We start from the raw sequence: 26,599 nt of genomic DNA on the forward strand, positions 1-26,599 counted from the left end.
CACAAAGGGTAGTGGACCTCAGGCTTTGGCACCAGAGACTGTGAAGGGAAGTTTAGGCCTTCAAAGCGCAGAATAATTCTGTAGCAGCTTACCGCATCCGTTAGAGGGACAGAAAACAATCACCTGAGACTATGTAGAAAGCATAGCACGTATAAGAACACTTTGAAAAAGTGTGCACAAGCACTTTGTGCAAGCATTCATTCAACAGTCACACTCCAGGCAAAGTCGGGGTCTCACCGCATTGCTGAAATGGGAAATCCTCTAGGCAGGAACATTTACTAGTGGTATTTCTTCATCTTACTAACTAGTACTCGGCTTTGTGCAGTTCATTTTCACCATCTGTCCAGACACTCCAGATTAGAGCAGGACAGAAGACTCAAAGATAGACATGTCCAGGAAAAAAGGTGGGGATGACATGTCTGATCATCTCAAAGTTGGATTGCGAAACATTATGTTACTGTTGAAAAGTATAAGCCTAAATCCAGAAAGAAGTTGAGCAACTGGGAAAAAAGTTAAATGTCAAAATCCACAACTTGGTTCAGAGTTGACCCCTCACTTGTTAGAGTAAGAGTCAAAACAATGTCTAAAACAAAAACCAGGAAGGGGCGCCTCGGTGGAACAGTCGATTAATCGCCCAACTCTTGATTTCAGCTCCTGCCGTGATCTTGGCTGGTGAGAGCCCTGCATCCAGCTCTGCGCTCAGTGTACAATCGGCTTCAGATTCTCTCTCTCTCCCCTTCTGCCCTCTCACTTGTGCTTGCACGTGGGAACACACTATCAAATCTTAAAAAAAAAGAAAAACCAAGAAATCAGAGCATAAGCATGTTAGGTAGAGAGATGGAGAGAAATACCAGAGGACACAGATAAAATCGTTGAAGATGGTTGTATCTGGGAGCAGGAATACAGAAGGGCAAGGATATTTGACATCACTTGTCTGCTTTGAAGATGGAGGGTGTGACAGATTTAAATACGGCCAAATTCCTTGATACTTCTCCCACTGAGAGGTGACAGTGTGTTCCCTCTCTGGTTCTGGCTGGGCTGTACGTTGTGACCTGCAGAATATAGTGGAGGGAGACTGGCACCTTTTGCTTCTGAAACCTAGTTGCCATCTGGGAAGAAAGGCAGGGACAGGCACTGAGTGAATCATCTTAGAAGTGGATTCTCCAGCCCTGGCTGAGCCATTCCACTGACCCTATGGGGAGGAGGCGTGAGGGGTACCAAATGAGTCTGGAGCAAATTGCTTATTTGTGAGCAAAACTATTTTATTGAGATGACTTGTTACGCAGCAGGAGGAATGTATAAATGTAATCTACATGAATAGAAGATGGAACATTTGGATTATTTGTCCTGCTGAGTGGTGGTTCTTCTATTTTCTGTCAAGTCTTGGAAACACAGGAATCCCAAAAAAGACTCTTCAGCTGCTTAGTTCTTTGGACTTGTTTATTCAAAAATATATGTACCACCAACCCTCAGTTTGTTCCCTGTATTTAAGAATCTGTTATGGTTGGCCCCCCTCTCTGTCTCACTTAGTTGCTGGAGGGGAGGTGGGAGAGGATGGGATAACTGGGAGATGGGCATGAAGGAGGGCACTTGATAGAATGAGCACTGGGTGTTAGACAGACCTGATGAATCACTAAAGTCTACCCCTGACAGTAATACTACACTACATGTGAACTACAATTTAAATCTTGAAAGAAAAAAAAATGTACTGGGCAACCACTATGTCCTAGACACGGTTCTAGGCAGTTGGAACTCAACAGTCAATAGACAAGATGACATCACAGCCCTCTAAAGTTTATAATTGGTTAAGATATAAATAAATACTTTAATTCCAGATATACACATTGGGGCTCAAGGACCATCCCTGGGGGTTGTCTCTGTAACACAACTCTGAAGAGAGTGTGGTTTGACTGGTGTACCTGTCTTGAATCCTAACCAGGTAGATTTAAGGAGATATTAAATCTGCTTCCCTCTTTGGACTCAAGAATCCTGACAACTAACTTGGATTTTTCATAAGCCTCTAGTAAAGTGGAATTTTGGGCTTAATGATTCCTGGAGGCCAAGAACAGGGAAACTACTTAGCATCCTTCCCTGGTCCTCACAGAACTCTTCTATGATGCTCGGCTGAAATGTCTTGCATTTCAGTAGTTGTTCATCAGGACACAAGTACAGAACTCAAACTGATTTGTATTCAACTTTTTTTTTTTTTTAAAAAGGACAAAAATGGAGGTAAAGTATATTCTACACAATGAAAAATAAATATTTTAAGTAGCATATAAATCACACAAAGCCAAATTTGGAAAACACAAGTGCTCTTACCCACACATTTAAAAAGACTTTACGTAAACCTTGCACTAGAAATACCTAGCATAACTGAGGATAGCACAAAGATTATGTATAAAAAGTATTTGGGGGGATTATCCTGTGCTTTGTTTAAAAAAAAAAAGATCGGGTTAAATTTTTTGAAGAATTCCTTAGGTAGAGATACACAGGAAATCCACATTAAAAGAGTGATATCGACCAGGCAGATTTTGAATACTCCTTCACCGTGAATTCTTCTTATTTAAGATTATTTTCTGTATCATCCAATTTCCATAGGTGAGCCTTCTTCACATTCGTATCAAAACCAATGCTGACAGTTATTATTTTGGTTTTACTCTCCTTTTGGCATCTTTATGTTTCTTTCGGCAGTCCTATAAAAACATCACACCTTTGTTAAAAACAAATGTAAATCATTTTTAAGGTGTTCAGTAACTATAAAGTAAAATTTGAATTATTCAATGTGAGGATTATGGAAACCATTATGGGAGTGCTCACTCTGAATGAACAGGGAATATTCAAACTTTTTAAATGCCTGCAATTGAAACTATTTTAATCTCCCCCAAATCTCATGATTTACTGTTACTTAACAAGCATGGTTGGAACTTGGGCCCCTAAGTTGGCTGCTCTGCAGTTCGATAACCTGCACCAGGTGTGGCCCGACCTAAACCATGCCCTGCCCTGCACAGTGAGCATTTAAATCATGGTCTCAGGTTCACACCTTACCCCTACTCTCTTACACCAGAAAAATATTAACACAAAGGTAGCACCACATCTAGGAGACAATCAATATGGAGATGCAGTTACTCACCATCCGCAAGCTGTTTGTTCTGGCCTCCCAAGAATTCCTGCTAATGTCATTTCCCACTCCTCTCCAGAATAAATCAGAACCTACTAGGGGAAAATAAAAAAAAGACAAGGCGGGGATTAATGCCTTTAGAACGGATGGTATTTAATTCTAGTCAACACCATTTTTTTTTCCAATTTATACGAATTTTAAGAATATTTTGTCTTTTACAAAATGAAAATGTAGCACTGCTTACACAGCATAAACTTACTGTTTATGTATTATTTACCATCATGTATCTTGGTTTTTGTTTGTGCTAGGGTTTTAGGAGTTCACCAAGAGCCTGAACTTTCAGGGTCCTAGAAACAGGAGTTTTGCACGTCTAGCATTGAAGCAGGTCCCCATAACAAAGAAGTCCTTGTGATACTGAATGAGGGAGGGAGGGTGAGTTGGAGCCTTCAGCCTTATAGGGCTTAATAAGCTAACCGGCATCAGTCTAAAAGGGATGGCTAAACCACACGACAGGGCAAAGTATCACAATTTTTGCCAAATACTTCTTTTCCTGGATGCATGTGACTCTATTGGAATGGGTGGTGTGAGAACTGTGCCATTTCCTGTCCTATACCATTTAACGGAGAAATGTACTTACCATGAAGTCTTTCATCATTCTTAGAAAAAAAGAAAAATCTAGTGGTCTCTTTTTCAGGTAACGATGCTTCTCTGAAGCAAAAGAGGAGAGAGAGAGAGAGAGAGAGAGACAGACCTGGGTTAATTTCAGTATTTCAGATGAAATGTTTACACTGAAAATATAAATGAACTACTCCTTAAATAGATCTGCTTTATGTTTTGCTCATTTTGCCCTGATTTAAAGTGACTCCACCCTCTCTCTACTCAACATCCTTCTCTTCTATCTGAAAGGTTGGTAACAAGAGCTGTTTAAGTCCCATGCTGGTTGCTCACGGTCTCATCCCACTATTACTACCCCATCTGCCAGTGTTTCCCGTGGGACAGCTCCAGGGTCCTCCTTCCAGACCCAGATCTTCATACCCCACCCAGTGCTACCCAGGTTGAAGAAGAGGAAACAGGCTCTGTCACAAAAAGGCTCAAGAACTCTGAAGGAATTGAGAAGAAAGTGAAGTTGTCTTGTATACTTGTATGGGCATGTCTAACTCAGGTGTTACACTGTGAGAAACTGCTTACCCGGGGCTGGGCTTCCTGCCTTCTGTTCCTTCTTCAGCAACATCTTCCTCTTCAGAGCTGCTGTCTTGGAAACGAGGGGCTCCCTGCCAGACAACCTTCCCTGTTTTCACCGGCTCAGCTCTGTAGGCATCTGTATTGTCATGACAATGGAAGGGGACAGGACTGTAGCTGAACACACTCCTTTGGTCACTTTCACCATGCACATGTATCTCTAAGTGTCCAGGATCTTAACCACTAATTTATTTATTTATTTATTTATTAAAGATTTTATTTATTATTTATTTGACAGACAGAGATCACAAGTAGGCAGAGAGAGAGAGGAGGAAGCAGGCGGTCCGCAGAGCAGAGAGCCCGATGCGGGGCTCGATCCCAGAACCCTGGGATCATGACCTGAGCGGAGGGCAGAGGCTTTAACCCACTGAGCCACCCAGGTGCCCCTTAATCACTAATTTAAAATAGTATCTTTTTAAATTTTTAAATATTAATTGAGAAGATGTCTTATTTTTTGGCATTGCCAGGGTGATCTGATTAGGAATATACTAACAGTATAAAAAGACGTTAAGAACCAAAGGTTTATAAACAGGCAACGTAATTTAAAAGGAACCCAAAGGGTGGCACCTGTGCCAGCAAGAGATGCCTAAAATAAAGCATGATGAAGTGAGACCAGCTGTCCCTGTCCCGTTTATTCATCAACGAGGAAAGGAACTTATGTGTACACTTTTAATTCCTAAACCCTCTTTCCAGAACTGCTGAAAAATCTGTGAACAGTGCCCCAGGCTCCTCTCAGGTCACTGAGGGGTGTCAGCACTCAGGGTTCTCACAGGTGACTCTTGGCTGTAGGGATTACAGTCAGTGTTACACCAGCTCTGCTCAGCAGCGTGCGACTGATCCTGGCGCTCCAGGGGACAACAGAGCAGAGCACACGAGGCATCACTGTGTCTAACTTGCCCAAATTCTGAAACACTGGGTCTCTGCACCTCATGCTGGAGGACCACAGAACTGACATTAAATACTTAGCTGCTAACAGCCGGTGCCGCCGTTAACTGCTCATCTTTAATGCAGCACACACTGTGCTTAGCGGGCACATACTCTCCAGGATGTGGACACCTGCTTTTTACAGTGAACTTCCAGGAAAGCTGCATTCCATCGTGAACACCAAGTGAGGAGGAGCAGTCTCCTTTAACAGGGGAGACTATCACTAAGTTAACAGGCATTTAACTTTCGGCTCATGTTGGCCTTTACCGGTAAACCTCCTGAAAGGGAACGTGAACTTGTGCATACTGGTGTTTTTGTTTTTCTCCAGGTTCTGGCATGTGTCCAAGGACAAAGTCTGAAAGGACTGATGTATCAATGACATCGCGGACCTGTATAAAGCCAAGGTGGCCTATTTCTTCCTTTCCCTTCCAGACGACACTGGCTTTCTACAAGTCTTGGCTTTTCTAACTGCATGTAAGGCATGAAGCTGTTCAATCGGAGGGCTTACTATGTAGTTCCTCGTGATTATCCCCACTCGAAGGAAGGAATGCTGCACATTACTCCTGGGCTTCCCTTCACATGGTAACTAGCTAGACGTTCGCTCCTTTAAGTGCAAAAACAATCTCTTGCTGTTAGACACAGCTCCTGGCAGGTTGTTTTGGCCATATGATACCGAGTCTCACGTTGTTCCTTTAGGTGGAAGAAAAGAATTCTTTCTTCAGCTAATGGTATGTCACACACTTGATGTAGACTCGATCCATTATGTTCAAGCTGCCTGAAGTGAAAAGGTTAAAAAAAATTTTTACAAGTACCTTCCTTTTCATCTTTAGCGTCTGAATCAAAAAAGGAGAATGTGAACCCGCCAGGCTGCTCGGCCCCTGTCGTCGGAGAGGCAGGGTGGTGGATGTCAACTTTCTCGCCATCATGATTCTCCCTGGAGGCTGTGTCATCTGTTGTTTCACTGGTAACTTTCGTAGTTTGAAATATTTCTCTTAAGTCCGCAGCAACGCTATAATACATCTCTTTAGACACCTCAGGCAGCTTCTCGGCCTCCTCCCTTTGCTTCCTCCGTTTTGCTTTACTGCAGTGACATTTACAGACAAGTGCATCACAAAGAGACCATCAGCTGCCAGATTAGGAGAACACCCTGGAAAACTAATCCCATTCTTTCAACAACCAAGAGGATCCACATATAAAACTCTACTCATAAAAGCAGAACCTTGACCAGTAAGCTTTTAATACACAGAACTATGTCAAACAGCTCCAAGTATTACACACGAATTATATCCTCCTCCATCCTCTGAACTACATTCCAGAAACCACACCTAACATACCAGCTTTAAGAAAATCACTTACCGGCATTAGGCCTGTAACCTCACCTGCCAAAACAAACGCTCTAAACCAGGTAACTTCTAAGTCCTAAAATTCTGTGAGTTTTACAAAATTGGTGTAAAAATTTTGGTCATAATTAAGTTTTAGGAGTGAATTATAAACATGCTACGTCTACTTTGTCTTGATATGAAATGTTGATGTCACTATAAACCTGCTCTGCATTTATTTTCTCTTTGATCTCAGACAAAAAGTTACATGGCTGTTTGCCAATATTGAGTTGTAGGTATTAAATGATTAAAATCCTTTTTCCTATCAGACTCCACTTCACATATCATGAGTAATATTGGGCCAAAATTCTAACTGTATTACCTAAAATAGTAAGTTAACAAGATAGTTAACTATTATAACCATTATAACTACTATAACTATTATAACAAGAAAGTTAGTTAACAAGATAGTAAGTTGACCTAACTTGTTCTTATTGGGGGAGACTATATCATGGAAAGAATCTTTTTTAAAAGATTTTTATTTTTATTTATTTATTTGACAGAGAGAGAGCACAAGCAGGGGGAGCGGCAGGCAGAGGGAGAGGGAGGACCAGATTCCCCAGCTGAGCAGGGAACCAAACATGGTGCTCGTTCCCAGGACCTTGAGATCATGACCTGAGCTGAAGGCAGACGCTTAACCAACTGAGCCACCCAGGGGCCCTGGAAAAAAACTTGCAATACTTCATTTAAAACACCAACCTGGCTAGGATTTAAGACAGAGATGCCTACGGAACTGAGCTCTATGAAAAATGGTATACTTCAGGCAATTCCATGTGATTATCCTTGAAGAACTATGTGGTGGTTTTAAAAGTGGTCCAAGGATACTTTGATCCTTTAAGATGTGGACGTTAATCCCCCCATTCCCTGGTGTGAGCTGGACTTCATGACCCCTTGAGGCATGCACTAAGGCAGAAGAGATGGTGTGTGACTACTGAGGGTCACAGAAGGCACCATAGTGCTCTCCTTGCGCTCCCCTGTAGAGATCAGCGGCTTTGGGGGGAGCCACCTGCCCTGCTGGGAGGGCACACAAATAGCCAAATGAAGAGGCAAGGAACTAAGGCCTCCAGCCAACAGACATGTGCATGGGCCATCCTGCAGGCAGTCTCCTGAAAGCCCCTGAGCCACGACTACCCAGTGAAGCACTCCCAAATTCCTGACCCAGAGAAAGTGGAATCTAATAAATCTTTAAGGCTTCAAGCTATTGAATTTGGGGAAAGTTTTTCTATACAGCGATTCATGAGTGTTGCAGAATTTGGTATCTAGACATAGGGTACTGCTCTAACAAAAACCCAAACCATAGGAGGGGCTGCAGAGCCCGGGTAACAGGCAGGTCTCAAAAGGCAGCAAGGATGGTGTTAGCAAGAGTCTGAAGAAACTGTCAGGAGGAATCACACAGCCACTGAGGAACCTGCAGGCTGGCGGCAGGACAGTGAAGGAAATGCTGCTGGAACCCAGAGGAAAGGGATCCCTTGGCCTAGCTCTGCCACGGCACAATGCTGAGCAGCACCGTGTCGCCTCCGTTAAAGCAGAACTTAGGAAGTGCCTATGAACAGGGAGCGAGCTAGGAAGGTGTCTGGGAGGGTCTGAAGGTATTTGCCACTTGTAGTACAATGTGAGCAGACACTGAACTTAAAGACATTTCTTTTTTTTTTTTTTTAAAGATTTTATTCATTTATTTGACAGATGGAGATCACAAGTAGGCAGAGAAGCAGGCAGAGAGAGGGGAAGGGAAGCAGGCTCCCTGCTGAGCAGAGAGCCCGATGTGGGGCTCGATCCCAGGTCCGTGGGATCATGACCTGAGCCAAAGGCAGAGGCTTTAACCCACTGAGCCACCCAGGCACCCGTTTTTTTTTTTTTTTTTTAAAGATTTTTATTTATTAATTTGACAGAGATCACAAGTAGGCAGAGAGGCAGGCAGAGAGAGAAGAGGAAGCAGGGTCCCTGGTGAGCAGTGAGCCCCATGCGGGGCTCAATCCCAGAACCCTGGGATCAAGACCTGAGCCGAAGGCAGAGGCTTTAACCCACTGAGCCACTCAGGCACCCCTAAAGACATTTCTTATAAGGAACCGGGAGCTCATGGTTTTGAAGACCCCTAATTTCTAGAAGGCAAATAACATGATATTTTAAGAAGTGGCTTCTAAGCAAAGATCCAATCTAAGACACAGGAAAACACAGTGTAAAGCAGGTGTTGGCAAGCTGGGCCCCAAGGACCAAACACAGGCTGCTGCCTATTTATGTGTGGACTGCTGGTTAAGAGTATCTTTTATGGGGGCGCCTGGGTGGCTCAGCGGGTTAAAGCCGCTACTTTCAGGTCAAGTCATGATCCCAGGGTCCTGGGATCAAGCCCCGCATCAGGCTCTCTGCTTTGCGGGGAGCCTGCTTCCTTTCTCTCTCTGCCTGCCTCTCTGCCTACTTGTGATCTCTGTCTGTCAAATAAATAGATAAAATCTTAAAATAAAAAAAAGAGTATCTTTTATGGTTTGAGATGGATGGAAAAATAAAAAGATGGTTTTTTGACATGAACTGATTATACGAAATGCCAACCTGAGTCTCTGGCTAATAATTTTATTAGAACACAGCCTCCCTCCCTCACTTACATATTGCCTGTGGCCGCTTTCCTATCACAAAGGCAGAGTGGAATTGCTACAAAGATAATACACTATCTTGATCTTTTTTTTTTTTTTTAAAGATTTTATTTATTTATTTGACAGAGAGATCACAAGTAGGCAGAGAGGCAGGCAGAGAGAGAGAGAGAGAGCAGCAGGCCCCGCTGAGCAGAGAGCCCGATGCGGGGCTCGATCCCAGGACCTTGGGATCATGACCTCAGCTGAAAGCAGAGGCTTTAATCCACTGAGCCACCCAGGCGCCCCAATTTATTGTCTGATCTTTAACAGAGAAATCTGTAGACCTCAGTCTAAATACAAAGCAAACTGCTTTGTTAAGACCCTAGCCATAGCTCAGAAACCTCTGTCATTTGGACAGTGAGGCTCCTAAGGCCCCGACCAGTGGTGTCTCAGCAGAAGCCCACAGTACAATGACCCGTGGCTGTGGCTCTGCCTCACGGGAGTGAATCTCAAGATGATCCCAGGAGACCCACAAATATTCAAGAGAAATATATGAACAGAAACACCAGCTTGGATAGACAGTATGTTCTACAGTGACAAGGCTTTTGGATGCCCACATTTCTACAAACAAAAAGCAGGCCAAGAATATCACTCAGACACAAATGCACGCCACCACTCAAGAAAAAGGAAGGGTGATCCAGAAGGCAGAGTCAAGAAGCACACAATCATTACCAGGCCTGTGGTTCTAATCGAAGAAGTCCCCACGTTTCCTGGTGTGGACTTCAGAGCTGCTACAGACCAGTGAACCCCGTGCCTTCTGCTTCCCTCAGGTGAACAGCAGGCCTTCTGGCGGCCACCCTGTGCTTGCCTCACCACTGTGTGAGTTGAGGGACAGGTGACTTGTCCTCTAGCTCCCAGTTCTCTTCTGTCTCTGATCAGAGGGACTGTACTCACAGTGTTGTACTCATTAGGCCTCCTTTGCCTCTAGATCTTACGTGGATGACGGCACCCCAGCTTCTGAATAGATATGGTAAAAGTGAGGCTTCTGGGCCATCAAGGGAGGGGTGAGCATATTCTGCATGTGGCAAGAATGTAAACAATCTGTGGCCAGGGGGTGGTTTATGACAGTTTTAAATATGCTCACACATTCCCCATTACTTCTCCCTTGAAAAGGGCCCCCCACCCTCATCGGAGTATGAGTTGGACTTAGGGACTTGTTTCAAGAAAACTTTATAAGGCAGATTGTCAGTGTGTGACCTAAGACGAGGTCATAAAATACACTGTGGCCTCCTCCTCTTTGGGGTCACCTGCTCTGCGGAAAGACACCATTCCCAAATAGCCTTCACCTAGTTTCCTGGCAGCATCTTCTGTAACTATGACACAGTCATCAAAACTAAAAGGTTCACATCAATCCACTACTATTAACTAAACCCAAGCCTCGTTCTCATCTCCTGTTTCTCCACCGAATGTCTTGTTTGCTCCAGGACCTAATTCAGGATAGCACATTGCCTTTACTGACTCTAACCACGGGGAAACGAAGGCATTAAGCCAGGCAGGGTTACTGGCTGGTCCACGGACTTGCCGTATTCATGAAACTGACGGTGCGACAGCGCAGGCACGGGAAACAGAAGCTCTACCACACGGGAGCATGTTGTGGACTCAATCGCTGCCCCCAAAGATACGTCCAGGCCCTGATTTCTAAAACCTGTGAATATGACCTTATTTGGAAAAAGGGTCCTTGCAGAGTTGTGAAGTACCTTGCAAACAAGAGAATATCCAGGATTATCCAGGCAGTCCCTAAATCAATCACAAGTGTCCTTACAATAGACACAAAGATGAGAGACACAGAGAAAAGGTGGCCACGTGAAGATGGAGAAATGCAGCCATGAACTACTGTGGTCACCTGAGGCCAGCAGAGAGAGACGGGACACAGATGTTTGCCTCCGAACCTCCAGAGAGAACACAGTTCTTTCAGTAACCTTGACTTCAGACTCCTAGCCTTCAGGAATGCCAGAAAATAACTTTTGTGGTTTTCAGCCAGTATGTTTGTGGTGACTTGTTACAACAGCCAAGAGAAACTAATTCAAGGAGGGGCACCACACTAGCCCAGGAGCTCATGTCAAGCACATGCAGGAGATTCCTTTGTTTCAAAGTACGACTTTCTCTACCAGGGCAATAATTCCACTGTAACTCTTCCCTCCCTGGTCTTCCACTAAATACAATGCAGGTCAATGGATGGGTATGGGTTAGTATCTATTTCTCTCAGGGTCTCAAATGAGATTAATTCCTATGATCCTGCTACAGAGAGAAGCAGCTGATTTACCTTTCCTTTGGTTTATCATCGCTCTTCCTTTCGTAAGTGGCGTGGTCATGCCTCGTTGGATCATAATGTACGACATCCCTGTGTAAACAACAGACAGGAGTAAGCTGGCAGACAGAAATCAGAACCTAATGCAAAAAATAGCAAATTATAATTTAACATTGGGACAATTCTAATTTTTGAGCAAGATAAAACCACACAAAGTATCAGGATCTTGTTAGAAAGTCATATTTTAAGTTACCCAGTTTTGAGTTTCCCTGAATCTTTTAATTAAAAATTAATTTACAGATACTGAAATAAATACAAATAAAATTGGATCTGCATAAAGTATTTTAGTGGGAAAAGTGATTAAAAGTATAGAAAGGAAAACTGGGGTATCCTGGCTGGCTCGGTCTGTAGAGCACGTGACTCTTGCTCTTGGGGTCATGAGATCAAGACCCCTGTTGGCTGTAGAGCTTATTTTAAAGAAAAACCCCGAAAAAACATAAGAAAGGAAAATTGGTCACATTGTTGACTGCAGAAGCTGGTGTATAGGCCTTTCAATACACCAGTCTCTACAAATAATGTGTTTAAAATTTTCTATAATAAAAAATTACATTTATATAGTTCTACAGTTAATATTTAAACCACTGTCCAGCTGCTTCACTACTGAAAGCAATGTTGCTATGACATCTAAGCACAAAAATAGAGAAAAAATTTAAATGAGTTTCCTGAAGTGAGCCACTGGGTCCATAATAAGTATGTTTTTAGGGTCTGATATATTTTGCCAAATGCCCTCCCCAGGATGTCTAAAATAGCCTAGTTTTAAACTGAGTTCAAAAGGTACATATGTCAAAGGGAAACAGGGTGGGACAGGATGGAACATAAATCACACCTAAATTTCTTGGCAGGTAATGATCCTTTGTGCACAGAATTGCTCACAGTGGTGTGCAAAACACTCTGCATGACGTCCAGGGCTTTGAGCTTCTCTGCAGCAAGCTCCTCTTCCTCTGCAGTTTTCTTGTCATTTACCTCTTAGAGGGAAAGGCAGAATTAGTATTCTTTTGGCAAACGTAACTTGAGCAGTCTCAATCATAAAATAATCATCAAGTACTTAAACATGGGCAAAGCTCGCTGAGACAGGAGAAAGAAAAGTCCAGCCCTGTTTTCCCAACCTCCCCCACTCCATGACCCTCAATGCCACAGGGAATCCAGAAGTCGCATGGCCAACGAACGAAAAGTCCCGTTTCCACCTGTAATTATGAAAATGAAATCTGCATTTGATGGCTTTCAGTGGCAAATCAAAGTTCTTAAGATAAAGATCGACAAATGCGGGGCGCCTGGGTGGCTCAGTGGGTTAAGCCTCAGCCTTCAGCTCAGGTCATGATCTCAGGGTCCTGGGATTGAGTCCCGAATCAGGCTCTCTGCTCAGCAGAGAGCCTGCTTCCCTCTCCCTCTCTCTCTGCCTGCCTCTCTGCCTACTTGTGATCTCTGTCAAATAAATGAATAAAATCTTAAAAAAAAAAATCAACAAATGCAACAGAGCAAGATACTAATCACAAAACCACAGTGATTACAGACTGATTTTTTAACCACTCAAAAAATGTAACTTAAATTACATATCAACCTAAAAATGAAAGGTGGTAAAGGATGGCAACTCTTCTTGCTCATAACATGTTACAAGACAGTTGCTTGGTCTCTGGTTCAGTAATGAATGCTGCAGAAGAGACCCACAGGTCCTACACACACAGGACATCGTGGCCCCAAATGCTGTTCTCTTAAACTACAGGAAACAAACATCAGACAACAAGGCAGCGGGTCTGGACCGCAGGCCAAAATACAGAGCTCTGAGCCTGGCAGACTCCTGAATTCACCGCAGAAGACAAGCAACCAAGTAACAGATACCAGAATAAAGCACCAATCTGAGTAAGTTCTCTACAGAAATACTCCCAAGTGTCTAAGGGTTCAAAGGAGGTAGAGAGTAGGTTCAACTTCAAGAAAAGCTTTATAAACCAGGCAGAGTCTAAGGCAGGAGAGACCAAGCAGATCCCCTGATGGGAGGGCCTGCCAGGTACCAGGAACAGAAACAATACGGGACCAGAAACAATAGGAACACACGCACTGAAGAGAGTGCGAAGAGTTTACTTTAGGTTGGACTGGATGGATGTGCGAATATGTAACAACTTCCACTCTGATGCGTAAGGGAAGGCTGAGGCCACAGGAAACCCAAGAACCCTTGTCAGAATATACACCTAAAGGCAATGGGAAAACCAGGAACAAAGAATTAGGAAGAAACAAGAGTTACTGTGTGATGGGACCAGAGGGAAGAGAACATGTGAAAGTGAACAGGGACAAAAGCCACAGACAGGCTGAAGAGGCTGGAGCTGGACGAAGTGAGCAAAGAGCCCGAAGGTCCAAAAGCAACGACATAGTACTCAGCGCCGGCTCCACGGTTCTGTCTGCCGCTGCCTTCTCGAGAAACTGTGAGCAAGCAGCTCTGAAACGCAAGCTGGTGTGGACCCCGGAGAACTTACTCTCTGAACCCTGGTTTCCAGAAACATACACTACACAGAAAAATCACCTCAACGAGATCGGAGAATGCATTTCCAACAAAAAGCCACTGCTTCTAAATTAGCTACAATTTATTTTTTGATTTCAAGTTTAGAAGACAAAAGATGGGAGTGGAAACGAGAAACCTGGCAGGGTGGAAGGAATGGCTTTTTGGGGGACCTGAGGCCTCACTGTGTCCACAGAAAGAAGGGCAGGATGAACACGCCCGTGAGCAGGGTGACAGAAGTGTGAACCGTGAGGCCTAAGGCTCAGGATTAACTCAGGGAGGAAAGAAAAAGGTGTGAGGACAGAGAAGTCCAGAGACGGGAGAGGCAAGCAGGGACCTCACTGGAAGGGTCGCCCTCCTGGCCAGATGGGAGGTGAGGGCTTTTTTGAAGGGTAAGAGTGCAAGGTCGTGTAGAGACAGTCTGGAGCCACTGTAAAGGATGAAGTCCTCCGGAACATCACAACTGCGAGACGCACCCGCATCGGGACGACCCCGTGGTGCTCTGTCGCTCCAACACCCGCCCCTGGCATGCACCCTGGAGGGAGGGCAGATGCTCAACTATCTCCCCCAACCTCGCCAGGGCCCCTCCCGCCTCCCCTAGAACAGGGATAGGACAGAGGAAGACAGTCTTTGGTGGAAGCTGTCCTCTCCTACCCTTTCAGGCAGCTTTAAGCCATTGAAATTTTCTGAGTGACTCTACCCACAAGGTCAAGGAGGACTGCGTAAGCACCCGTGGGTCACAGGCCTCACAGTTCCAAGTCTTGAGGCGCAGTTTCTCCTACACCAGATGACTTCTCAGGGTCCCCCAGCTCTGACATCAGGACTGTTTGGGCAGGGACGTATTTACCTTCCTGTTCCTCTTCACTGTCACTTTCCAGAAACCGGGAGTCCATGCGGAATCTGTCGTCAGTGCCGAAGCGAGACTGCAAGTCCAGGAGCTACACGGACACATGGATGGCTGGGAGCCACGTTCCCAAGACCGCGCTCCCACAGGAGCCCCTCCAAGCGCACCTCCCTCGCCTGAATTCACTACATCAGTGTTGGCATACCCTCACCGACCCACGAACCATGCAAAGAAATACCGGAAGCTCCAGGTCAGCCTGCACTTACCCGGAGGGAAAAACCCCCGTCACCAAGGCCCGCAGGTGGGATTATTTTCAGTCTTCACTAACCTTCTGCCCGGCTCTGCCCTCAAACTGAGGTTTAATTCTGAACCTGTGACTGTCGTCTTCAGAGCCAGATTCTTCATCCTCGCTGTTGTCAAACAGCCTCCCAGAGGCTCTGTTCACAGACTCCTAGAACACAGATGCACACGGAAGTGCTTTGTTAACAGCGGAGGCCATCTGCAATTCCTTCTTCACGCAGTCTTCCTCTCACACTGAAGAACCAGGAGCCCAGATGCATCTCCCAGGACTTGGGTCACTAATCCGGAGGCTCCCGCACAGCTGGAGGAGGGGTGCAGTTATTAGAGGGGACGCTTCCTGCAGGGTGCCGCTACTACTGATGCTACCTGGCAGACGGTGTGGAGGATGGATTCACATGGAGGAGAACCTCCAAGGTCCCTGGTGTTGGTGAGTGGTGGTCGGGGGTGCTGGGGATCACTGCAGCTCAGGAGGGCTTGGTGTTGAACGTGGCAGTTCTGGGGAGGTCCTGGTGTGTAGCAGGCAGAAATGGACCTGCGAGAGTGGTGGAATGCCCACATGGGCTTCCTGGGCTACTTACCTTCATGGGCTCCTCTCCCGGGTGGCTTTGCTCCTCTGTTTCACTGTCAGAGCCAAAGATGATATGTGTTGGCTTGTCCTCTGGATGGCCATCCTAGAGCAGTCGACAAAGGCATTACACCTTAAGAAAGCCTCTTGTCTCCTTCCCTTGCCAAGGCCCCTTCTCCTTCCTTAGAGTGAACACCACCATCCATAGTGTTTCCCAAGACGGAAATGTTAACACCTCTTCCTCTCCATGTCCACTTGGTCCCCAATTCCAAGTATGGACCTAGCTGGTATCTCTTAGATCTATTCCCATTGTCACTGCCTTGGTTCTGGCTCATGACCTTCCAAAGACTCCCTGGTTCCAGATTTCCCAATTCGACTTGTCATGGCCTAAAAAATCTTGCCCAAATTGCTGCTGGTAAATGTTTTCTGTAAAGCACCAGAGAGTAAATATTTTGTAGGCCACATATAATCTTCGTTCTTCTCTTTAAAAACCCTGGTAAATGTAAAAACCATTCTTGGCTTGAAGGCTGTACCAAAACGGGCCACAGGCTGGACGGCCAGTGAGCCAGAGTGTGCAGATTCCTGTCCCATTACATACATGAAGCAAATCTTCACCCTTTCCTTTCCATGTTCACAGAGTGAAGTCCAACCTCCACAGCCGTCCCACCACTTGCCCTGCTCCTCTCTCGGGCATCCTCATCTCTGCATATCTCAGTTACACTGACTACAAACTGCTCCCTTCCCACAAATGTTTTTCTTCTCCCTTCCCGCCTACCTGCCACTATCCAATCAGTTCGCACTGATCCTTCTACCTTAGACTTGATTCAGGCTGAGGAAGGCCCCCGCCCCTCTTCCTGGCTGACTTGCTGGGGTGTACGGGCGCTCTTCTCTCTGGGCCCTGTGCCTACCACACTGTGGGACAACCACCACCAGAAGCAGGGACCACGATCCTCATTCCGGAAGTCTAGCACTAACTGTAAAGTCCTGGACTTCGCAGACGCTTATGGTTGTTGGAAGAATGAATAAAGTCAGTATCCTGAATCTTAGTGAGATATGTATCACTGGCAAGTGACTTCTTTGCAAATTCAGACACATTAGGACATGTCACGAAATTATGCCAGTTATAGTTTCCAAATGAAAAGAAAACATGAGGAAAACTTTAGATTAAAACAAGTAAGAATGTTTTCAGTAAACAAAGTTCAAACTCAATTCCTCTGGTATATACCAAAGACACAAGGCGACAAAAGACTCAAGGGACACGACATGAAACGAGCGGGCGCTGGGACAAGGAACTTGGAGGGGCACGCCAACCTTCACGGGAAGGAAGGGTGGCCTCGTGGCGCCCAGACTGGGAGTGCACTCACCAAGTCCGCCAGGGCGTTATGAACCAGCTTCTTCCGCACTTCCTTTGCTTTCTGCTTTGCGTCCAAGGCTGCCAAACGCTTCTGATTGTCTTCAGCATGCTTCTCCTTAGCGCGAACATCTGACCAACTGTTCACAGAAAGTGGGAAGTCAGTGTTGCTTCCCCGAGTGTCTCTCCTGGAGGAGCCCTCCAGTGCTTTCCCAGGCGTCAGAGAGCTGCTCTGTCCAGAGCCTTCTCCGGTCTCCCCTGTCCTGTGGTGGCAGTCTTCATCAGAGCCTACCTTGGGGGTCTTTGCACCAAGACTTAAAGATTTATTTTTTAATGGCAACAGACTAGAAATAGGATTTCTACCTCCCTCTTCTGAACTGCTAGGGGACACCATCTTAGGATCCTGGCTCTGGAAAGTAGAACGTCTTTTTTGAGGCTGAGTTTGGTTCGGGTCCTTTGTCTTCTTTGCATGTTGGAGAGGAGTTAGTTTGCTTGATGAGCTGTTAGCAGGTGGGGATCCCTTCTCCATGGACATGCTGCCGGGATCAAGTTGCAAGAAATTCTGATCTTTATTTCTATTGTCAGAGGCAACACTCTCTTTCAAGGGCTTTTTTATCGATTCCTTTCCATAGAGACAGCCTACTCCCTTGAAAGCCTGGAATTTTGGCTTCACGTTGTTTTCCTTCGGTTTCTGTTTTCCACAGGTGTTCTCTTCTCCTTCTAAGAGGGCAGCCACAATGTCCTCAGGACAGATACACGGCCGGGCTCTGTGCAGGCCACCCGGAGTCCTGTCACACTTGGTGGTGGTCTCCCGGCCATCACCACCACTCTTGGGATCTTCTTCTGGAATCTGCAGGTCGCTGCCAGCCAGCTGTTTTAGATCAGCTAAGGTGAGCTGCACACGGAGGCAGTTTCTCATCATCGCGTCATACTCATCTCCTGCAGACTCGGCAGACTCTGATGCAGAACCCGCATCCTCCCTGCTGCTGCAGTGGGCTGTAACCCTGGGACTGATGACTCGCTCTGGGTTGTTCTTTCTTTTTTGTGCTTTAACACAGTTACCGGAAAGCTCACAGTGTTTTCTATTTTTTGAAGATGTTTTCTTGTGTGCAGACTTTTCCATTTGTGAAAACTCTGCACCGTTTTTGACCTTACCAGTCTTTTTCTTTGCTGCGATGATCTCATCTGTATCTCCTGAATCATAGTCACAATCGTCTCCCACACCTGCCGCTGTTACAGAACACAGCTTGGGAACACCTGACCTGAAGTCTCCCCCTACGACTTCAAAGGGCTCATTTGCAGAGTCACCCACTGAGGACCGTGTAGTTTTCCCCAGGCTTTCCTCTCTTGCGATCAGTAGTCGTATCTCTTCTTCAGAATCGGTATCATCATCAGACGTGTGATTTCTGTGCCTGGTAGTTCCCGTGCCAGAAGTCTGAACAAACACGTTGTTAAGTTTCTGGCTGTGAGAAGCAGGGACACGGGGTAACTGAGCAGTAATGCGCTCACAGGGTCCTTCCCGGGCCACCTCTTGTGTGGGATGCAGAGTCCCCTGGACCATGTGGGGTCTTGCTCTCACAGCTGGGGAAGCAGTAGACGCCTGGTTCTTCTGTCCTTTGATCCTCTTCCGGGAGGGGCTGTGAACAGCACAGAAGTCCCCTCGTCGCTTCTTACTCATCGGGTCATCTCCTCCTTCCAGTTCCCAGGTGAGGCTGGACACGGGGGTGGCATGTGTGACATCCTCTGCGATCTTCTTTAAGTTGTGGCAGTATTTTGATGGATCATACTTCATGATGTTACCAGAGTCAAGGAACAAAACACAGGCACTAGGTTTTAGGAACACCTATCGATGTGGTGAACCACAGGGAGTACGGTTTGACCTAGAGCTGATCACTTACCTGCCCGGCCCTCCCTTTTCCACCGAACACCATGAGCACGTCACTAGGTGACCTTACGGTCTGTGGCACTGGCCATGTCCAGAGTTAAAACCGAGCACCAGCACAGTTAATTGGCAGAACAGCAAACCCATGCAGGTTTTCTGTAAATCTGAGCTGATACCGTCAAGCAGAGCACAGAGGGGCACCCAGCAGGGCACAGCTGGGTGCTGCATGTCCTTTACTCCAACCCCCTTGGCCATTCCTGCCTCCTCAGTTCTGGCATGTCATAGTTCTGGTTCTCCCAGCTCAGTAACATCTATTCCGCATTCTACGCGCTCTCCGCATCTTGTCTTTATCAGGAAGCTAGTAATTCTTTCCTAGGCCTGTTTTGTTGCTGACATTGTCCAGAAAAATTCTAGTTAATGTCAAAGTGCTGTGATGACAGCTAGCATTTGCTAGTTTCCTAACACATATGAATAGGCAAGTGTAAGTTGCTTTCAGTGATCACTCCTGAGAAATCCTTTTAGGAGTTGAGTACAGCATCTGAATGCTACTGAATGCGTGCCAAGTAAGTGAGACGCGCCAGGCCGTGTCTGTTGTCAGCTTCACGTGTCCTTCAGTGTCCTCCTCTCTGCTGTCAGTGGCTGCCCCAGAGGGAAGGCTGAGAGGAAGTCAGCTTTCCCAGACATGAGTGCTACTGGTGGGCGAGCAGAAGCAGATGTGGCTAATTCTCCAGGGGCCCTGGGGCACAGGAGCTGTGACCAATGAGGACACCCCTCTCTGCTTCTCTAGCCCCAGGGCGGTAGTGTCTGCCACAGCTATTCATCTCCAGCAACCTGCCCATCAGCTGCGTGCTCCCCCATACGTGCTGTCTGTACTGCATTCCCTCGGGAACACCTGCGCTGCTTCCGCTTCCCTGACTGGCAGGCAGGGCTACAGCTTGTCCACAAGTCCACCACGCTGGGAATTCCCAGACAATCTGACTTCATTTCCTCAAGGGAGCAGACCTCCACGTTTCCTCGTCCAGCATGCACACTACTTCTCCGTTCACTATCCTCCTGCCTGTCTACATATTCCTACCTACTGTTTCCTCCTGCCTGATCCTCTTCCCATCACTTTCTGCTAATGCAAACCATGCCCCACCTCCTCCAGCACCTTCTTCAACCACAGCCAAGCCCCTTCGCCCTTCTTTAGCACCTTGGTCAATGGCTTTGAATCCATGTCAGCCAAGACGGGATGTAAGAGTTAATCAGTACAAGTGCTTCACTGGCTGTCATTCACTAGTATCAAGCCTCCTCACATGAACCTCTCATTGCTTCACACATGGAAGCATGTAAGTCTTACTCTGCCTAGAAATGAACATAAATATTTAAGCATCGAAGATTAACTGACAGAGACAGGGAAGTTCTAGTGGGATGAAGTGAATTTCTCCAAGTATCCATCGCTGTAGTAAGTAAGAAGTTACTCTGAAAGGCCAACTGCAAAGGATATTTTACGTTTATACTGATTCTTTAGGTGAAGGACAGGTAAGACTCTTCCAAATTTACTCACAACCCAATTCTAAAAGAAAAAAAAAAAGAATACATTTACTATATGTTACAAATGGAAAAGAATATCCACACTGCTTTAAAAAAACACAACTTTAAAAAAAATCAAACTCGGGGCGCCTGGGTGGCTCAGTGGATTAAGCCGCTGCCTTCGGCTCAGGGCATGATCTCAGGGTTCTGGGATCGAGTCCCGCATCGGGCTCTCTGCTCTGCAGGGAGCCTGCTTCCTCCTCTCTCTCTGCCTGCCTCTCTGCCTACTTGTGATCTCTCTCTGTCAAATAAATAAATAAAATCTTAAAAAAAAAAAAAAAATCAAACTCACAGTGGGCCATGATTACTGTTGGGTTTTGTTTTTGATGAGAAAACAGGAGTTCTCAAAAAAAGTGTATGAGGAAAGCAAAAAGAAGGACAAATTGGGCAGCTATCAGTCCCACATAAACCATGTAGGACACTAACAAAAACAATCAGTCCCACATAAACCATGTAGGACACTAACAAAAACAATTAATAAAATTGAGACCAGCCTGTATGCTTCACCACCGATGTCCCTTGGGAGACCTACCTCCACTTGGGTTTTGATTTCTTCCCGTAAAATGGGGGAGCACTGTGCTTACCCGAGACTTGTAAATGCACTTGTAAATGCAGGTAAGGCGCTGCCTATGTTAAGTGCTTCAAAGCAAGGGGAAAAGCAATTGCTCTAGACATGGCACCCATGGTCTCCCGGTCTCAGGACTCTGTTCCTGGGCTACTCAGGCTGCCAGTGAGACTTACTTTGTGCCCTGGCACTTCCGTCCCTGGCACAGCTTTCACATGGAAATCCACCACTCCCATCTTTTCTAAAAAGCTGCTGTTGCCTGTTGTTGATTTTTCTTTCTTTGCCTTTGCTTCTTCTCTCTCTTGGGCCAATCTGAATAAAAAAATACATATATATAAATAAGAGAGTTAAAAATAACCAACCAATTAAGTGCTTTGTTTCAGTTTTTATTTTTAATACTATAAAACTGTCTGACTGGGTGTTGCACATAAACGATGAATCTTAGAACACTGCATCAAAAACTAATGATGTATTTTATGGTGACTAACATAAGACAATAAGAAAAAAAAGAGCTGTCTGACTTTATAGTGATCACTTAGGGCCTCTCAATTTTCTCCTTTGCTTATTTATTTTTAGCATTTTCTTCATCCTTAATCCCTTCATTCTTCATGAGGAAGAGGTGTCTTTCAGAGCCCAAAATGCCAAGTCCTGATTATTTCTACCCTCTTAATGAAGAGAATGCAGGATGCCATCTGAACGTTCCAATTCAAACTCCCCCACCCTACCCAGGCCTGAACAGCTGCACTGCCCAGTCCTCACGGGCCTCTTTGCCTCTGGTCTCTTTTCCATTCCACTTCCCAGAATGATGGTCAGACTCGGGCTCCTCAGGTGTGCCTGCCCAGACACTCCCGAGCAGCAGCACGGCATGCTCACCCTGCTCAGGACCAGGACTCCAGTTCCGACACAGAGTAGGCACCGAACTGCTACTGAATAAAGTCCCACCACTACCCCGTTCACAGAGGCCCCGAGCTGAAGAACAGTCAGATTCTCACTTTTCTCACCAGACCAATCCTTCAAAACATGCCATCAGTAGGCTGCTCGCCACTTGTTTCAGACCTTGCCATTTCCTGGGCCTAGAATAATCTCATCAACTCCGGCTGTATATCCCTAAACTATTTCCTATTTAGAAAGCTCCCAAACCCATTTAGTCCTTTCTCCCTGACAATAATACCTTACAGAATCTTAAAACACTCTAATGGTTATTACACTGTCTTGTTCTTAAATCACTTACATAATTAATCTTATGCCTCTCATTCAGGGACTTCCTATCATCTTCGTGTTCTTTATATGACTCTAGCATGAACAGCCAAAATCAACGTAAGCAATTTGGTACTATCTATTAAAATGTGAAATGTCCATAACCCTATGATAAAACAACTACCCTGTGGATATAAACCCAAGGAACCCATGCACTATGCAGGAGCCGTTCTCAAGGGTCATCCATTATGAGAAACAGAAATAGTCTGAATGTCCATCATCATGGGGATAACCAAGTACCCTATGGTACGGTTACTTTTGGAAATAGTACAAAATGGTCATTTCAAAAAAGGGGGGAAGATCTACATCCCCACAGAAGGTTGTGTTTACAAAGATGAAACTGATATATATAGTTGAAATTAAATCACATGTTGGGGGCTCCTGGGTGGCTTAGTCGGTTAAGGGTCTACCTTCAGCTCAGGTCATGATCCGGGACCCTGGGATGGAGCCCCTGCTCCCTGCCAAGCCTGCTTCTCCTTCTCCCTCTGCCTGCCACTCCCCTTGCTTATGCTGTCAAATAAATGAAGTCTTAAAAAAAAACCCCACGTAAATGCTTTGCATGATCTTTTTTGGTGGGCCTGGGGTCTGTGGGGAGTCACAGTTGAAAGGATTTTAGCTCTATTTGTAATGTTTGAATTTGCCAAGTATGTAATAACATTATTACTTGATAGTTTCAAATCAACTAAGTGAATGTATAAAACCATTTACAATATAACAAAATAGAGTTTAAATCCATGCAGAACACATCTTACCTGTGCAAAAAACTTTCTTTTGCTAGCTGAATTTGTAGTGTTCCACCTTTCCATTTTGTTTTATTTAGAACAGACATACCTATAAAGAAAAGAATTATTACTCGAGTACACGACAATGCAAAAACGCATGGCAGCATATGCTTTTTCTAATCAATACCAAGAAAAAATACCAAGAAAAAGAGACACAGAATAAAGAAACCGCGACCTGGGCAGAAAAGACCTAGGTCCTGGTCTCAGCTGAGCCATCCACCCTAGGAGTCTTTAAGCTCTCTATTGTCCAGCGTTCCTGGAAGGATGAATGAAGCAATGTGTAAAATGTAAAGTGAAATTTATCATTCCTCCACAAAGTGATACCAGGAACCTCTGGTGAAACACCTGACATTTATTTAACGTTTTATGGTTATCTCCCACACTGAAACTAAAAAACATGAATGTAATTTCAGAGAGTGAATTGGAGGACAATGAAATCCTACAGAACTTTTATTTATCACCCCACAGTAATTTTCGATGTGTGACTTGCAAATAAATTAGGTGCAGACGACTAAACTGTGTTTCAACTCCTACGCCCCAGTAGCTGATTTTTCTCAACACCTGCTATCACCTTTGTTAGTAATAACTACGAGCAGAATTTCTACATGGTCGGTACTACGCTAAGTACCAACTTATTAGTCAGCATAATTTTTGTGGTGATACCATGAGGTCAGCAGTATCTTTGTCATATGCCAGATAAGAAAACTGGGGCGTCTAGTTTAAACAACTTGTCACAGGTCACACAGCAAAGCTGATGTGTTCTTAACCACTACTTATTTCTCACGGAATGACAGGACAGATCAATTTTTTTTCCCCCAAAGAGAACAAAGAAAGCTGATGGCCATCTTTCTCCATTAGCATGTTCTCTTTTCAGTGTCTTGACTTTCCAGCCTCTAATAACGCGCACACATTCCTGCATCAATTATCTCCCCTTCCTTCTTTGTTGAAGGCCAGTTTGCCCTCATCAGCTCTACGAAACTTACCAATAGACATTTCATAATTTTAGGGATATCAACTTATAAGAGCCCTCTCCTAACGGCGCTTAATGACAAGAATTAGCTGCCTGAGAAACGAACACACCAGGGAGGGGGAGTATGGCATAATATCCAGTGGCCTATGTGTTATCAGGCAATTTCTATGAATGAACATGTGTTCTCTTGTTCAAAATATTCGAGAATACCACTTTTCGAGCAACGTGCTGCCCTATGTCTGCTGACACCAAATGGGATGGACCGAAACTTGCTGAATTGTAAGATGCTGGAATTCTCTCAACCACAGTTATTTCTCTGGATGTTTTACAAACGGCTGTTAAGGTTTAGATTTAGAACCAAAGTTATTTTAAGTTACACAGTTACATGAACTGGCAAACAGAATAAAAAGTATATCACAATCTTACATTTGTTCAGATCTGCTTCTGCTACTTCCATGTTGATATATGCAAAGACTTTCTGTGGGTTTCCTAAAAAAAAATAATAATAAATAATAATAGGGGCGCCTGGGTGGCTCAGTGGGTTAAGCCGCTGCCTTCGGCTCAGGTCATGATCTCAGGGTCCTGGGATCGAGTCCCGCATCGGGCTCTCTGCTCAGCGGGAGCCTGCTTCCCTCTCTCTCTCTCTCTGCCTGCCTCTCTGTCTACTTGTGATCTCTCTCTGTCAAATAAATAAATAAAATCTTTAAAAAAAAAATAATAATAATTTATTTAAACTCTTACCCAGAGTACAATGTAAAATGATCAAGTTTCTAAACTTAGTGACTCTTAGAATCTTTCTCTTTCAAAGAAAAATCTTGTTTAGTTCTCACTGGATACAAAGACTGCATTTTTCTAAGCACATTGATCAAATTATTCCAAAAGAAATTAAGCCATCGTTAAAGAAATGTTTCAATTGTTGTATGTTAGTGATATTCTATACAACAGGACACCAACACCTAGCCAAGTATTAGAATTCTAGCTTTGGAAATTGAAGGTTGCCTATTTCAGAAAGCAGATGTCTTGGAATTTAGAAAGTCTTTTGATTTCAGAAATGTATTCTGGGCAGGTTCCACATTTTACATAACACCTTCAAGGCACAGGGCAGGGGGTTGGCACACACAGAAAGGTATCTTATAATGAAACACATAACTTTCAGCGTTAGGGCTAATATTCACTCTGGGGTTCCATTATTTTGTGATACTAGATATAAATTTCATCTGCCTTTAACAACCCATGAAGGACTACAAACGTACCTTGGTCATCCTTCCGTGTGATGATCTCCACATCAGAAACTTCTCCAAATCTGCTGAACTGATTTTGTAGGTCAGCCTTGGAAATGTTCTGGCCAAGGCCACCCACAAACAGGCGCTTCACTTCTTTGCTGGCTTTCATGAAGGCTGCGCAAACACTCAGTGCGTTCTAGTGAGAAAAACAATTTTCTATCTATTTAAAAGAGTACTTTCCCTTGGTTCTTCTCATATCTCAAAAAAGCCCCCCCCACTCCTTTTCCTGCACCTTCTAATGTCAAATTGGTGGCCTGCACCCGTGTTTCACTTCCTATTGCATTACTTCCAAATTTTATCCCTGAGACTCTGCTCAAGCCCTAAATCCATGTTTTCTACAAACACACTTTGGAACAGCACCTCTGCGCACATACAGACCCAGGTACAGGCAAACTCTTTCCCTCTACATGATCACAGTATTAGACCCTTATTTATGCATATTTTAGGTGGTTTTCCTTTATTCATTCACACAGTCATTTATTCACTTTAACAAAAGCTGGCAGAAATGGCATGGGCCGGTTAACACGCTAAAGACAGCTCTCCATCGCGGAGCCCCTCACAGTCCTCTGCCATGTACACAGATGCTACAATCACAATGCTATTTCACAACACAAGCCCCTTCTAAATGCTCTTCTTCAGTCACAACGAGAACAACTGATAGCACAGCTAATAAAGGCTTTTTTTTTTTTTTTAAACACACGTGCCAGCGTTGTACGAGGCAGTTTGCAAGCCTCTCGCTTTTCACACAAGCAGAAGTGAAGTCATCCTCCCAATGCCATTCGGAGAACTAATGGTGAAACCCCAACTATAAACCAGATCTAGTCACAGATCTAGTCTCAGCTGTAACTCCTGACACTTCCCTAGCGTCAAACGACCCCGGCCCTTCCCACGCCGCGAATCCACGGCTCACCACGCCGTCTTCCGCACCCAGTGCCGCCCGGGTCCCTAACTTCTAGTCACGTGGCCCAAAAGGGGCGGTCGGTCTTCCTTCCGACTGGATTTCCAATCCAGCCTGCTAAGGTTCCGGGACGACACTCAGTTCCCGAGTTCTCTTCATTTCGTTTGCGGTCGTCTGGAGTACCGCAATGCCTCGGTCATCCTTCCCTCAATGTCTGAAAACGAGTCCAAACTGAAACTCCCTAATTCAT

The 26,599-nt window shown here is 45.1% G+C and overlaps 1 protein-coding gene across 2 annotated transcripts; it reads right to left on the reverse strand.

Annotated features, from left to right (window-relative positions):
• Positions 1-1,260: 1,260 nt before the first annotated feature.
• On the reverse strand, positions 1,261-26,393 carry NOL8 (nucleolar protein 8). Of its 2 annotated transcripts, XM_046023534.1 has the most exons (17): positions 26,362-26,393; positions 25,422-25,587; positions 24,595-24,657; positions 23,169-23,247; positions 21,336-21,471; positions 20,509-20,577; positions 17,154-18,935; positions 15,803-15,895; positions 15,253-15,375; positions 14,928-15,018; positions 12,419-12,557; positions 11,548-11,625; positions 6,094-6,362; positions 4,307-4,436; positions 3,756-3,826; positions 3,131-3,213; positions 1,261-2,693 (listed from the first exon to the last, which is right to left on the reverse strand). In XM_046023534.1, exons 2-17 carry the CDS (start codon positions 25,558-25,560, stop codon positions 2,643-2,645), a joined length of 3,396 nt encoding a protein of 1,131 aa, XP_045879490.1. In that variant the 5' UTR covers positions 25,561-25,587; positions 26,362-26,393; the 3' UTR covers positions 1,261-2,642. The 2 variants fall into 2 exon arrangements, with proteins under 2 accessions (XP_045879490.1, XP_045879491.1); XM_046023535.1 differs by lacking the exon at positions 26,362-26,393 and having other exon boundaries at positions 3,131-3,210; positions 25,422-26,342.
• Positions 26,394-26,599: the final 206 nt, after the last annotated feature.

The sequence above is a fragment of the Meles meles genome, chromosome 11 (genome assembly GCF_922984935.1).
Source record: "Meles meles chromosome 11, mMelMel3.1 paternal haplotype, whole genome shotgun sequence".
NCBI classification, from domain to species: Eukaryota; Metazoa; Chordata; class Mammalia; order Carnivora; family Mustelidae; genus Meles; species Meles meles.